Here is a 12,836-nt window from a genome sequence, read left to right on the forward strand (position 1 = left end):
TTATTATTATTTACTTATATAACATTAATCTTAAAACAAAATTATTAGAATTAGATCTGAGTTTTAATTACAAAAAATTTTTTTTTTTATATAAATGCCCATTTCTAGTCCTTTATTTCTATTAGAATTTTAAGAATTACATAATAATAACTCTTAGTTACTGTTTTTGCAGTCACTAAAGAAGTGGTAAGAAAATACCATGAAATGTTTCATTCCATTATGTACATATTTCCAAATCAGAAATAAAGATAATTAAACCAACGTAGGTTTGAGTGCTTTGTTATCTTCAAATAACACAATTTACCTACATACCATGCTGCCCAAAGAACCTCTAAAAGCTAAAAACAGATGTGTTTACTGCACAACAGATAATAGTACTCCTTTAAGAATCTTAAAGGAACCAAAAGATACAGTATCAAAAGTACAGAATACCGATTTTGTTTTTATCATGTTGCGTATGTTTGAACCACTGACTATTTCACTCAACTGTTCTTTGTTGTCTGTTTAAAAATCCATACTGTAAACTGATTTTCCTTAAACATATTTCATTTGGAAATGTGAGATCATAGTGATCTCATTTCCAAATGAAATATGGTGCATAATTTTATTTATTTATTTTTTAAAATAAAGTACTCTGTTTAATATTTTTATTAACATCGGGTTATTTTTTTTTAAACTACAAAGTTGATTTTCATTTTCTATTTAAACTGCAGTAGACATAGATAGTATCTACAAAATTACCATGCAAAGGTATAAAATTTTAGGCATGCTACCTTTTCTGAGTGGTACCATCAATGGCTTCTTTCAATTTGTCTTCAAACTCATCAAATAAAGCACTTTCTTCTGGCTCTGGTTCAGCAACTAAATTTTAAAGTAAATCCATTTTACAAATTACTTTATCAAGGTAACAAGATTTCATATGATTTTATACATAGAAACATAATATTTCCAACAAAAAATGCACTGTAAAAAAAAAAAAAAAAAAAAATTTTTTTTTTGTTTGATCTATCAGTCTCATGCAGAGGCAATCAGATTTTCCATTAAACCAATTAAAATATTTTATATTGTCTAATACTAAGCTATCAACATTCTGGTAAGGTGTTTAAACAAATAAAACTTCCCATTTTGATTTTCCAAGATTTTCTGCCAGGTTCAATCAATTAAGCAATTAATGAATAGCAACACAAAAAGGGCAAGGTTTATTAATTTCTTCAAAATTTAACATGCAAAAATTAATTAGGATATGTATTCCTTTCACAGGTGGATTCAACAACTAATCATGACATGAAGTAGGCTATTCTTTATCAAACAACAAATCTCTTCAGCCTTTAAAAGCCAAATAACAGTCAATAAAAATGCTCTAATTTTCAGTTCAATGCTTCAAATGCTCTATGAACAATTTGCAAGAAGTAAATAATTGTGAACTTGTGTATGTACATTTCGGCATGCTACCTTTTCTGAGTGGTACCATCAATGGCTTCTTTCAATTTGTCTTCAAACTCATCAAATAAAGCATCTTCTTCTATGTATATGTACAAGTCACTGAATGCATTTTCAAATCTTTATTTGAAAGAATAAAGTTTTTCATATGAGAGAGAGAATTATTCTTTTCTATTAGAAGGAAAATCAGCACAATCCATATATGTTATAACACAACTTCTTTATGAATGCAGCATTGAATAGTCAAACTAACAGAATGAAATTATCTCTGAAAAGATGTAACAGCGCAAAAATTTTTAAATTAATTTCATACACACATATATAGTTTCAATTTCAATGCCCATTTCTACCTCCAATCTCCAGCTCCACTTACTTTTTTCTGATAGAATCTCAATCACTGGATGACTTAAGCACTCATTTTAAATGTCATAACCATTTTCTATAATGATTCCTTTTGCTTTAAAGGTAATACTAGTGCATATATGTCTACTCTGATATTCCTTGTCAAAGGCATCCTAATCTAATTTCTCTCCTTGAATTTCCCTTGCTAAAAAATCTCTTTATCCCATTCTGTTAAATTCATGTTTCCTCTACTGTTTTTCCATAACTATAAATAATTGAGAATTTTTACATTTTCTTTTTTTTGAAACTTGACTAACTCCAAAGTAACTTTCGTAACAGTGAAGTACTTTTCCTTCGCGGTTTTCATATTCATAACTCCAGCTAATTATTTTCTTGTTGCATGGATCATGCTCCAGTAAAAATTTTGATACTATAACTAATGACTTTACACAAAATATTCATTTGCATACTAGGATACTGCCCCCCCCCCAACACATCTACCTAATACTCTTGTTCTTTTTGTCATCAGCAACTTGTTATAGGTGGTGATGGTCTCTTTTCCAATGAATTACAGAAATAGGATGATCTGCACAATTTCTATTTTGCTTTTTGTTGGCAGAACTACAATTTTAAAACTTCTGATCCCAAGGTTTACTCAGATTGTGTCAGTAAAGTTATTTTTGTAGGAATGAAATCTTTAAAATCCTCATTCCATCCTAAGTTCTTATCTTAAAAAAAATAAATAAAATCCAAACTCAATTTTGAGCAGGCTAGAGAAAGTGAGCCTTCTGGTCTCAGGCAAAAGTTATTGGCCACAACATCTGTACATCAATACTCCCTCCTCTGATACATCCCGATGGTTCTACTGCATCTCCATACTAAAGATACAGCTGACTTATTAGAATCATACTTTTCATTTAACTGCTGCATCAAAGATCTTGATAAATCACCTCCTATCATACCATACACCTCCATTCAATGCCACCATGGTCTTTTGACAGAAGGCCATTAGAAGAAACTTAATGCCAAGTCTTCAGGTCCCAATGGCATTTTTCTATTTGTTCTCAAAATGTGCAATCCACAAGCTGATCCTGTTTTGTGTCCCACTTTTAAACTCTCTAATTCTAATGATAATTTCTTTTTGCCATATCAGGCTAAATTTTAAAAAGGGAAGCTATATCCCTCTCTTTCAATTATCTCAATTCTTTTCAAAACAATGGAGAAATCTAACAGTCTATGCCAGCCCTTATTTCAAAATAGTGTAATCAGATTAATGATCAACAAAATGAATTCTGTCATTTGATTCACTTTTTATATGGCCCGATCTCTTTTTTTTTTTTTTTACCAACTGAGCAGCCAATTTTTCTCTCCAACCATTCACTGTTAATGACAGTAGACAACTCTCTGTCTCTAATGTCTCAAATCATGCTAGTGTTTCCTAAGGTTTTCTTTCTCCTTCTTTATCTCCTGTATATTTTTCTCTCCAACCATTCACTGTTAATGACAGTAGACAACTATCTGTCTCCAATGTCTTAACTCATGCTAGTGTTTCCTAAGGTTTTCTTTCTCCTTCTTTACCTCCTGTATGTATCCTTCACCCAGAAACTGCACTGCACAAACATCTTCAACCTCTCGATTATCTACCCTAAATTCATTAAATGCCAATTTCCAAGTGATTCACTGCCTCTCAGATTTCTAAACATGATCATGCACTTCTATTGGGGATTAGCCTAATCTCTCTCTCTCAGCATAAGTATATCACAAATACTGTTTTCTCTGCATTAAAAAACTAGGTTTTTTTTTTTTGCTTTGAGAGCACTACCTTCTTCTAGATAGCTTCTATAACCCAATACAAATCACAAATTTGCACTACCATGGAATAACAGCAGCACTTGGAAACTAGGCACCTGTAAGGAGACCTGGTTGAAGTGTTTAATGGCTATAAATAGATTGAATAAATTAAATGCTGTTGGTATCCTTACACTTTGAGATACACAAAACAAATATAAGGGATGTAAACTTAAATTGAAAAAGGATGGTTGTAGGATAGACAGGTTGATTATTGGAACAAACTTCAACCTTGGTGTTGTGAATAAATTTAAAGAATTAGACAAATTATAAGAGTGTATGAATGGATTAAATATTATTTATTTATTTTTTGATAATGTATAAGTTTTCTTCCTTGGATCATTTGCCACTACCAATATTAATGTTTCTACATCTGGGGTGGTGCCTCAACACCTCTCTTAAACAGCAGGATTCTTTGAAGACAATCAGATTAATTAATGACATGTCTTTTAGAAACTTCTTCCACTCTAATACAGACATCCAGTTTCTGCCGCATACCTTTTCTATAGATATTTCCTCATCTGAACTGGCATCTGCAATTGTCATCCACCTCCCAGGACAATCAAAACATGTACCTCAACTAGTTGACATTCAAATCTAAACTCTAAGATTTCTTAAAAAAGCACAGAAGTCTCATTTAACACTGCTTCAATTTCATCACTCCAAAACTACATTTTGTTGCATTTAATTTCACTGCTGTTTTGAACTTACTCCATTTCTCTCAATCTTGGAAAACTTTAATACAGCAATCCAATATGAGACCTGAAGCACATACTGATGTATTAGTTTACAATAAATATAAGGCACTGGCTCTATATGGAAAATTAATATTATATACTCAAGGAAATTAACACATCAATAATTGAACATATTTATAAAGTGTCTCAAAATGATGCATGCACACTTTGTACATCCTTCAGGTAGCCCACAAATAGAAGTTGAGTGGGATTAAATCAGATAAACATGAGTGACATGAAGCTTCGTCAGCCTACTCACCAGTCTATGAAATGATGATCAAGATAGGCTGTGATTTCACAATAATAATGTGGGAATGCCCCCTGCTGTTGGAAGTAAACCACTTTATCTCCATACAGCTTATAAATGGCAGGCATAATTGATACAATAATCATATGGAGGTGCATTTCTTCATCAACTGTCCCTTCAAAACAAAATACAGTCCACTTTGCCTGGATAAGACACCAAAATGGATCACACAAAAATGTAACTTTGGATAGATTCCCTGCCTTCTACACATGACCATTTTGATTACCATGGGAACAATACACACACACACAGTTCTTTTGGTTTACTGTAACTCTGAACTTCAATATTGCTTCATCTGATCAATCTTGTCTAAAAATCTTGCATCCACAGCTCTTTTGAGAATGCAGTGTAACTACCTGATTCCAATTGCACATGCAGCTTGCTTTACAAATTTTCATTGTGACTGCATAAACTGCTGTAATACCATATCAGAATTCACCTCACATGTTCACAGGCTTCCCCACCAGGATCCAAGATTGCACAAATCTTGCACAGTACTGCATGTCCAAAATTTACCACAATTTTTTCAAATTCTTTGTAATGTTTGTTCTGTGGCAAATTCACATCTCCACTGTCTTTGAAATTCATTGTTAAAAGTCAAACTTCCAGGTGCCTTTGTTTATGCTTTGTATTATGTGTACCATTTCACGTTTGTTTTAACAACTAGTACATCATTTATCAGCAAAACATAATAAGCAAAGTAAAAAAAAAAATACACAATTAAATATTTATGATGAAAATATATGTACATCTTTATGAGATATTGTATATCAACTCTCACACAATGGTACTGTTCGGTGTAGATAATACAAGGTGGGCCATATGTCAGTTTACCGAGAAATAATTTGTACAATTTAAATCTTGAAGTTAATTTCATGCTCATATTTACTTTATTAATATTAATTTTACATGGCAATTTATGACATTGAAATGAATTGTTAAATTTGTTTTTGGTAACTTACTTCTTGGTAAATTGCATCTCTTCTTGGTAAACTAACGTATGGCCTACCCTGCATTTCAATCAATCAGTTTATTGCCAAGAATATACACAGTGGCTCACCATGATACAGCCAATCCATTCACAAGAGGGGCTTACATAAAATATAAAAAGGTATATTAGGGGGCAAAAAAAATCAACAAAGAATAATTGCAATACATATACAACACACACTAGTAACTACTAAGAATAGAAATAAATAAGATGCATATATACGTAAATAATAAAATTACCATACTAACAAGCAATTTACAGTCAAGTTACAAAATGCCTGGTTGACAAAAATGTGACAATGCACTATTCTGGAAAAACAAAATTTAAGATCTTCACAGCATTCTACAAAGATCTTAACGTAAAAAATTTGGATTTTTATATGATACAATTTTTAGTTTTTTAATAAGCTATAGAATTTGGCAAGTTGAAATTGCCACAAATGATAATTTTATTCTAATTATAAATTTTAGAAGGAAACTGTTTAATAAATAAATTCAGAAAAGTCAAAGTTCAAACAATGTATATTGTATCACATTATTTATTATTTTTTTTTATGAAAATCCCACACACGAGAGTTATTAGAACCTGTAGTACTCAGTACTGTACACAAGTTGAAGGTTCAGAAGATATTTGTTGACATTAGACTTGAACTTCTGTAGATTGTAATTTTCAGGAAATATATATGAAGGAATGTTGTTACAGAAAACAGAAGTTGAATTAATAAATAATGAAGAAGAAAAGTCGGTCCTGTGAGTTTGAAGTTGGGCAGTAAAAGGACGCTGCCTGGTTGCAGCACGTGTTCGGACTGCTTTGGAAGAGAGAGCAGGAATTATAGAAGCCAATTCAGAACAGTGCTCATGGAAGTAGCTACAGAAAAGGCATGCAGCAGAAACGGAATGGAGATCAGCACTGGATATTGGAGAAGTTAAAGCTGTTTGTGCATGGCAAGGTTTCTCAAATTGGAAGAGGAATGTAATGTGTTAGACAACAATGGTAGAGAATGAAAAGGATCTGGGGATAATTGTGCAGGCAAATATGAAGTTTTCTGAGCAGTGCAGATGGTCTGCAAGAATAGCTCTCAGTGTCTTGTCAATAATATTCAGGAATTTTTCTAGCAGGGATAAGGAGGTGATTATCCCCTTGTATAAGGCAATGGTTAGGCCACACCTTGAGTACTGTATACAGGTCTGGAGGCCTCATTTTAAGAAGGACATAGAGCTGCTGGAACGAGTACAGAGAAGGGCAATGCCCTTCTCTGTACTCGTTTTGCAAATTACAGTGTCTGTAATTTGCAAAACTGTAATTTGCAAATTACAGTGTCTGGAGACTAGGAAACTGCAAGGTGATCTGATTGAGGTGCATAAAGTCTTGAATGGATTGAGCATGCTCAATGCTGATGGGATTCTTCCTCTTGCTCAGAATAATTGCCTGAGAGGGCATAAATTAAAATTGAGGAAAGACAGTTGTTGGATAGATGTGTGAAAGTTTGCCTTTAGCCAGCAGGTGGTTGATTGCTGGAACAACTAGACAAACATTTGGAGTGAGTGGATGGGTGAAATGAGAAGGTTTTTTTTTTTTCTCTTGGCTGATGCTATATAAGCTTGCTTTCTTGCATCTTGTGCCTTTACTAATGCTAATCAGCAAACCTATGGATAGGATTTCTGGTCAATGGAAGAACTTTAATATACAAGAGGAAAAAAAAGTGGGACAAAGAACTGAACCTTGGGGAACACCAGTATTAGTGGAGAAGTTAGAAGACAGCTATTTACCATTGGCTGCAGTGAGCAGTTAGAGAAAAAACTGGATACCCAATTACAAAAAAAAAAAAAAAAAAAAAAAAGGCAAACCATAAGATGGAAATTTATTTAGAAAACCTTTATGCCAAACACAATCAAAAAACTTTGAAATGTCAAGAGAAACTGCTTGAGATTCACCAAAATTTTCCACTGAATTTGTCCATAGATGGGTAACCTAAGTCAGAATATCAACCGGCGATCGACACTGACGGAATTCATACTCGTGCTCATTGATCAGATGGAAGGTTTCTAGATAGTTTAAGGCAGTTAATTGATTTCTCCATTACTTTAGAAAGAGTACAAGTAAGTGCAATAGGATGATAAATGCATGGGAGGGATCTGTAACCCTTTTTAGGAATTCGATGGATATAAGCAAATTTCCAAGCAGAAGGAAAAACACTTTTGGAATAAGACAGTGAAGAAAGGAGACTCAGAACAGGAGTAACTTCAGGAGCACAGGTTTTGAGAGTTTGAGTTTGAGTTTGATTTGGGTTTTATTGGCGCATTAGCAACTTAGGCTATAATGCGCCACAGGTTTTGAGACAAGTGGAGAAAGTCCATCAGGAGCTGGAGCTTTCTTAGCATCAAGACTGATCAAAATCCTTCTGGCAGAAAACCAAAAGAGGTAGTGAATGTGTACTGGGAATGGTGGGAGATGGCTTACCAAGATCATCAATACATGAGTTGGAAGAAAAATAGGATGCTAGCAGGTCAGCTTTATATTTGGATGAAGTGGCAATAGAACCATCTGGTTTTGACAGAGGTGGGAACAGATGGACAAAAGCTTTGGCAAGAGATCAGAATGCTCAGCTACCATTTGGACAAGAAGAAAGGTTTCCCCTTAGCCTGTTCAAAATCTAGTTTGGATTAATAAATAACTGCTTTACAATTGTTGCGAGCATTGGCAACGAGACAATTGCAATATGCAACATTCTTTTTTTGAACAGTCTTAGCACATTTATTGGAAAACTAAGGTTTAGAGAAGGGACGAGATTTTAAGGTGGAATAAAGAATTCCATCTCTACTAGAATATCACTCATACAATCTGAGCAAGTGTTGACATCAGAATATTTGAAACGGTAATCCAACCAACGAAGAAAAGAAACCTTGCAGATCATTTGTATTCTTATAATGCCAAGCAACATGAGGTTGAAAATGGTAATGAGAGAAAGGCTCCACTGCAAAAGAGACCATCACCAAGTTGTGATCTGAGGTGCCTAGAGAACCTGAACTGTGTATTTAGAAGGATGGTTTTGTGAGAAAGAATGGTTGGCTGAGGGGTTACGATTCTCTGGTGTTCTGGTAGATAAATATACAATCTGTGTAACTTCACTGTTAATTACAAAATTAGTAACTCGACCAGCAGTGTCCATGTAACTAGAAAAAGGAAGCCAGTTGGAGTTGTGATCATTAAAATGAGCAAGGAAAATTATCTAACTGTTAGGAAAGTTGGACTGGAGAAAGTCAAGTTTCAAAGAGAGGAAGCCAAAGAGTTCCAAGTGATTAGTGGAGTTGAGAGAATGATAGATGCAACAAACAAATTTGAAGAAATGTGCCAGAGAGATTTTAAGCCAAAGGAGATCAAAAAGAGGAATTTCCAAATTATTAAGTCTCTGACATGGAATATCAGAACGGATATATGCACAAGAACCACCTTTGAAGCAAAAGGAAGCATTCAGTGAATAATTCAGACAAATGAGATGAGCAGTGATTGAATCAACCGATAACTGGGATTTTGTGAGAAAATGGGCATGGGATCTGTAAGTGGAAATGGAACTCATTGAGATTAGAACTGAGACCAAGTATATTTGTGAAATGAACTAGGAAGTGTTTCGTAGGTTTAGATTTTTTTGCAGATAAGTTTGTTCTATTAGTTTGACAATTCATGATGTATTCAGAAGTAAGAAAAGGCAGCAAGAATATGCTGTATGAAGTAAGGAAATTTTTGAATATGATGTATACATGGTAGAATATACCGAGCTCCTTAACATAATGTGGCCCCAATGATGCACCCTGCATACACACTACTTGGACTCCCTCCAGTCACTATCTGGCAGAGTAGAGGCAGCGAGATTATACACTAGGTGGTCTGGAAGGGGGTTAGGCATGCGAAGGCTGATTATGAGAAATCTTTGGCAAAGGATGCAAAGATTTCTCTACTTACGTAAACTCTAGAAGGAGGAAGTGGATGGATCAAGATTGGCACACTTAATACTGATAGTCCGACTGTTGATGATCCTGCTCAGATAGCTGACAAACTGAATGAGTATTTTGCATCTAATTTACACATGAATTCTGTAGGGAAGTGGAGGCCAGAAGTTTATCAAACTCCTGGGTTCCACTTAAGCAGGGTGCTTAATGATTTTGTAGTAACTGAGAGCAAAGTGGAGGAGAAATTGTTGAATTTGAGCATAAGAAAGGCACGTGGGGTGGATGGGATAAATCCAGTTATATTTAGGGAGGCAATAAAGGAAGTAAGCAAACTCTTAGCCTTAATTATGAGAGCATCCTTGGATTCAGGAGAAGTCCCCATGGACAGGAAGATGTGCAAATGTATCTCCAATTCAAAAAGGGGATCAAAGGGTGACACAAGTAATAACAGACCTGTTAGTTTAACTTTTGTTCCAGGGAAAATAATGTTGCCACTGGTTAAAGAAGAAATGCAGAATCATCTAGACAAGACTGCAGTTATAGTTCAGACAGCATGGGTTTGTTAAGGGGATAATCTTGCCTGACTAATTTGAGTCAGGCAAGTCAGTCCTTGTATAGCACGATAGTTGTGTTCTTAGAAATCCTTGTGCAATGCAAAATCGTGCAATATAAATAACAGGCCCCATTGGAAAAAATAGGGTTAGGTGCTGACCACCCAAGATTGAACATACAGCATTACCAAACACAATAAATAATTGTAATAAAATATTGCTAATGCTTTTGCTTCTATTGTAAGAAAACTTGTTCTTTATTTGATCTTCTGTCCAAACAGATGACAGCCATTCCATCTCTTCCTATTCTTTGCCTTGATGCAATGATTTTGTTACACTTTGAGTTGTTCCTGCTATGAAAGTTGTTTTTATTTTCTCTGCATTCTTTCTAATTCTCAATGTTGACACATTTAGGCCTGTAGCGCATGCAATATCACATGTTCTTTCATTTTGCTCAAAGTGTTTCAAAAAGGAACAGAATTTCATATTTTTTTTTCTATGGACAGAGGTGAATTGGCCATACCAGGGAAACCCAGTGGGCTGGAGGCCACAAGACAATAGAGGCAGGCCTGATTTTGGCCATAAAAGCTAGTATAAGGCTGCTAAAAATTTTCCCGGGTAAGAATTTTTGATCCAGTCCGCCTGTCTATCAATATTGCTTTTCTTTTTCTCTCTGAATCTGTAGTGTCTTCACCAGGACGCTTCCTTTTCACACCTTTTAAGTATTTTTCACATTTTTAGGGAATAAAGCACAATTACAAAATGAGGAGGCACGTTTGATACACATAAACAAAGCGGCGTGCATGTTGCAACTGAATAAACAACACCGTAAAGGCAGACATACTATTAACACCTCACTAGCTCACATTTTACTAAAGCACATTTCTGGGGGTCACTACCATAAAATAATAAAAACAATTTCCAGTTGCATTTCTGCTAGGAATCTGTTATAAACTGGTAGTAAACTCGATCTAATTGCATTTGTGATAATACTGATGGCTGCAATTGTGTGGGTTTTTACTTTATTATGGTGAATGTGTTTCCTCTTCACTGTTATAAAAAACATAAATACATTTTCAGAATCTTCTCTTCATTCCTATCTTGTTGCATTCAGTTGGGCTGATTCCGCGTTTGACCACCATTTTTGTAAACCCAAAGGTGAATCGTGCATAAGCGAATTCGGTTCATGTTATATACGATATCGTTCCCCAATTTATAAATCGTGTATGATTGAATTCATGTAGTGTAAACATGTGTTATACGAGGACTGTACTTGGATTTCAGGAAAGCTTTTGATACTATTGCACGTAAAAGACTGTTGTACAAATTGGAGCAGTATAGCATTAAGGGCAAGTTGCTGCTATGGATAACAAACTGGTAATCAATGAACACTGCTCCTCATGGACTAATGTTATTAGTGGAGTCCCCCAGGGTTTGGTGTTGGGGCCATTGTTGTTCTCTATATTTATCAATGATATTGATGAGGTTTTGTCAGGCTTAACATCCAAGTTTGCAGATGATACAAAGGTTGGCGGGTTGTTAATGACAGTAATGATGGTACATTGCTGAGAGGTGGCAACTGCAGTTTAACATTGACAAATGCAAATTACTGGATATGGCTAGCAGTAACCCCAGAGTAATGTACAAACTGTGCGGTACTACACTCAGAGAAGTAGAGAATGAAAAAGACCTGGGGGCAATTGTGCAGTCAAATATGAAGTTTTCAGAGCAGTGCTAATAGCCTGCCAGAGCAGTTCGTGGGATCTTGTCAATGATATACAGGAACTGTGCTAACAGAGATAAGGTGGTGATTATCCCCTTGTATAAGGCAATGGTCAGGCCACACCATAAGTACTGCATACAGGTCTGGAGGCCTTATTTTAGGAAGGATGTAGAGCTGCTGGGACGAATACAGAGAAGGGTAACGAGATTGGTGAGGGAAACAAAGAGGTGCTCTTACCAAGAAAGATATATGTCCTGCAAATTACCGCTTCTGGAGACTAGACACCTGCAAGGTGATCTGATTGAGGTATATAAGGCTTTGAATGGTTTCAGCAAGCTCAATGCTGATGGGATTCTTCTTCTTTATCAGATTATTAGTAAATTAATAAGAGGAGTTTACCTCAATATAGTATGTAGAACACTTCCATTTTTGGATTACCAGTGGGTTTGAGTCTGAGTGGCTTAATGTCAGAGATCTATCTCTCGACGATTGAGCAGATACATTTGACACCTTTTCGTCCCCGTATCACATACTATGGGAGGTATTTAGACGATGTTCTAGTTATTACCGATAGTAGTACTATCCAAGACATTTTACATTCGTTTAATAATATTCATTCTAGACTCAAATTTACATTGGAAAGGGAAGATACGGATACAAAGTCATTAAACTTTCTAAATTTCACGCTTACCCGGGACTCGAACAAAATACAATTTAGCATCTATCGAAAATCCACAAACACCGGTATGCTTCTACATTATAATAGCTATCACCCGTTCACCTACAAAAGATCGATTATCTTTAATCAATTTCTAAATGCCTATAAATATTCATCGACGGATTCTGCTTTGGACTCAGAAATACAAATATTAACTAGCAGACTCTTAAATAGGGGTTATCCCATTAACACAATAAATCGAATTAGGGTACAAGCTAAGGATAGGATACAA

General features: G+C 35.0%; 1 protein-coding gene across 2 annotated transcripts in view; it reads right to left on the reverse strand.

Annotated features, from left to right (window-relative positions):
* The window catches only part of Ifrd1 (Interferon-related developmental regulator 1), a 185,481-nt gene that overhangs the window by 132,459 nt on the left and 40,186 nt on the right, over positions 1-12,836 (reverse strand). For both annotated transcript variants that reach the window (XM_090371688.1, XM_090371687.1), the window contains exon 3: positions 774-861. In XM_090371688.1, the coding sequence (XP_090227814.1) occupies positions 774-861 (88 nt within the window). The remainder of the gene's footprint in view (positions 1-773; positions 862-12,836) is intronic.

This window comes from Mastigoproctus giganteus, chromosome 4 (assembly GCF_048544385.1).
Source record: "Mastigoproctus giganteus isolate SK-2022 chromosome 4, ASM4854438v1, whole genome shotgun sequence".
Lineage (NCBI taxonomy): Eukaryota > Metazoa > Arthropoda > Arachnida > Uropygi > Thelyphonidae > Mastigoproctus > Mastigoproctus giganteus.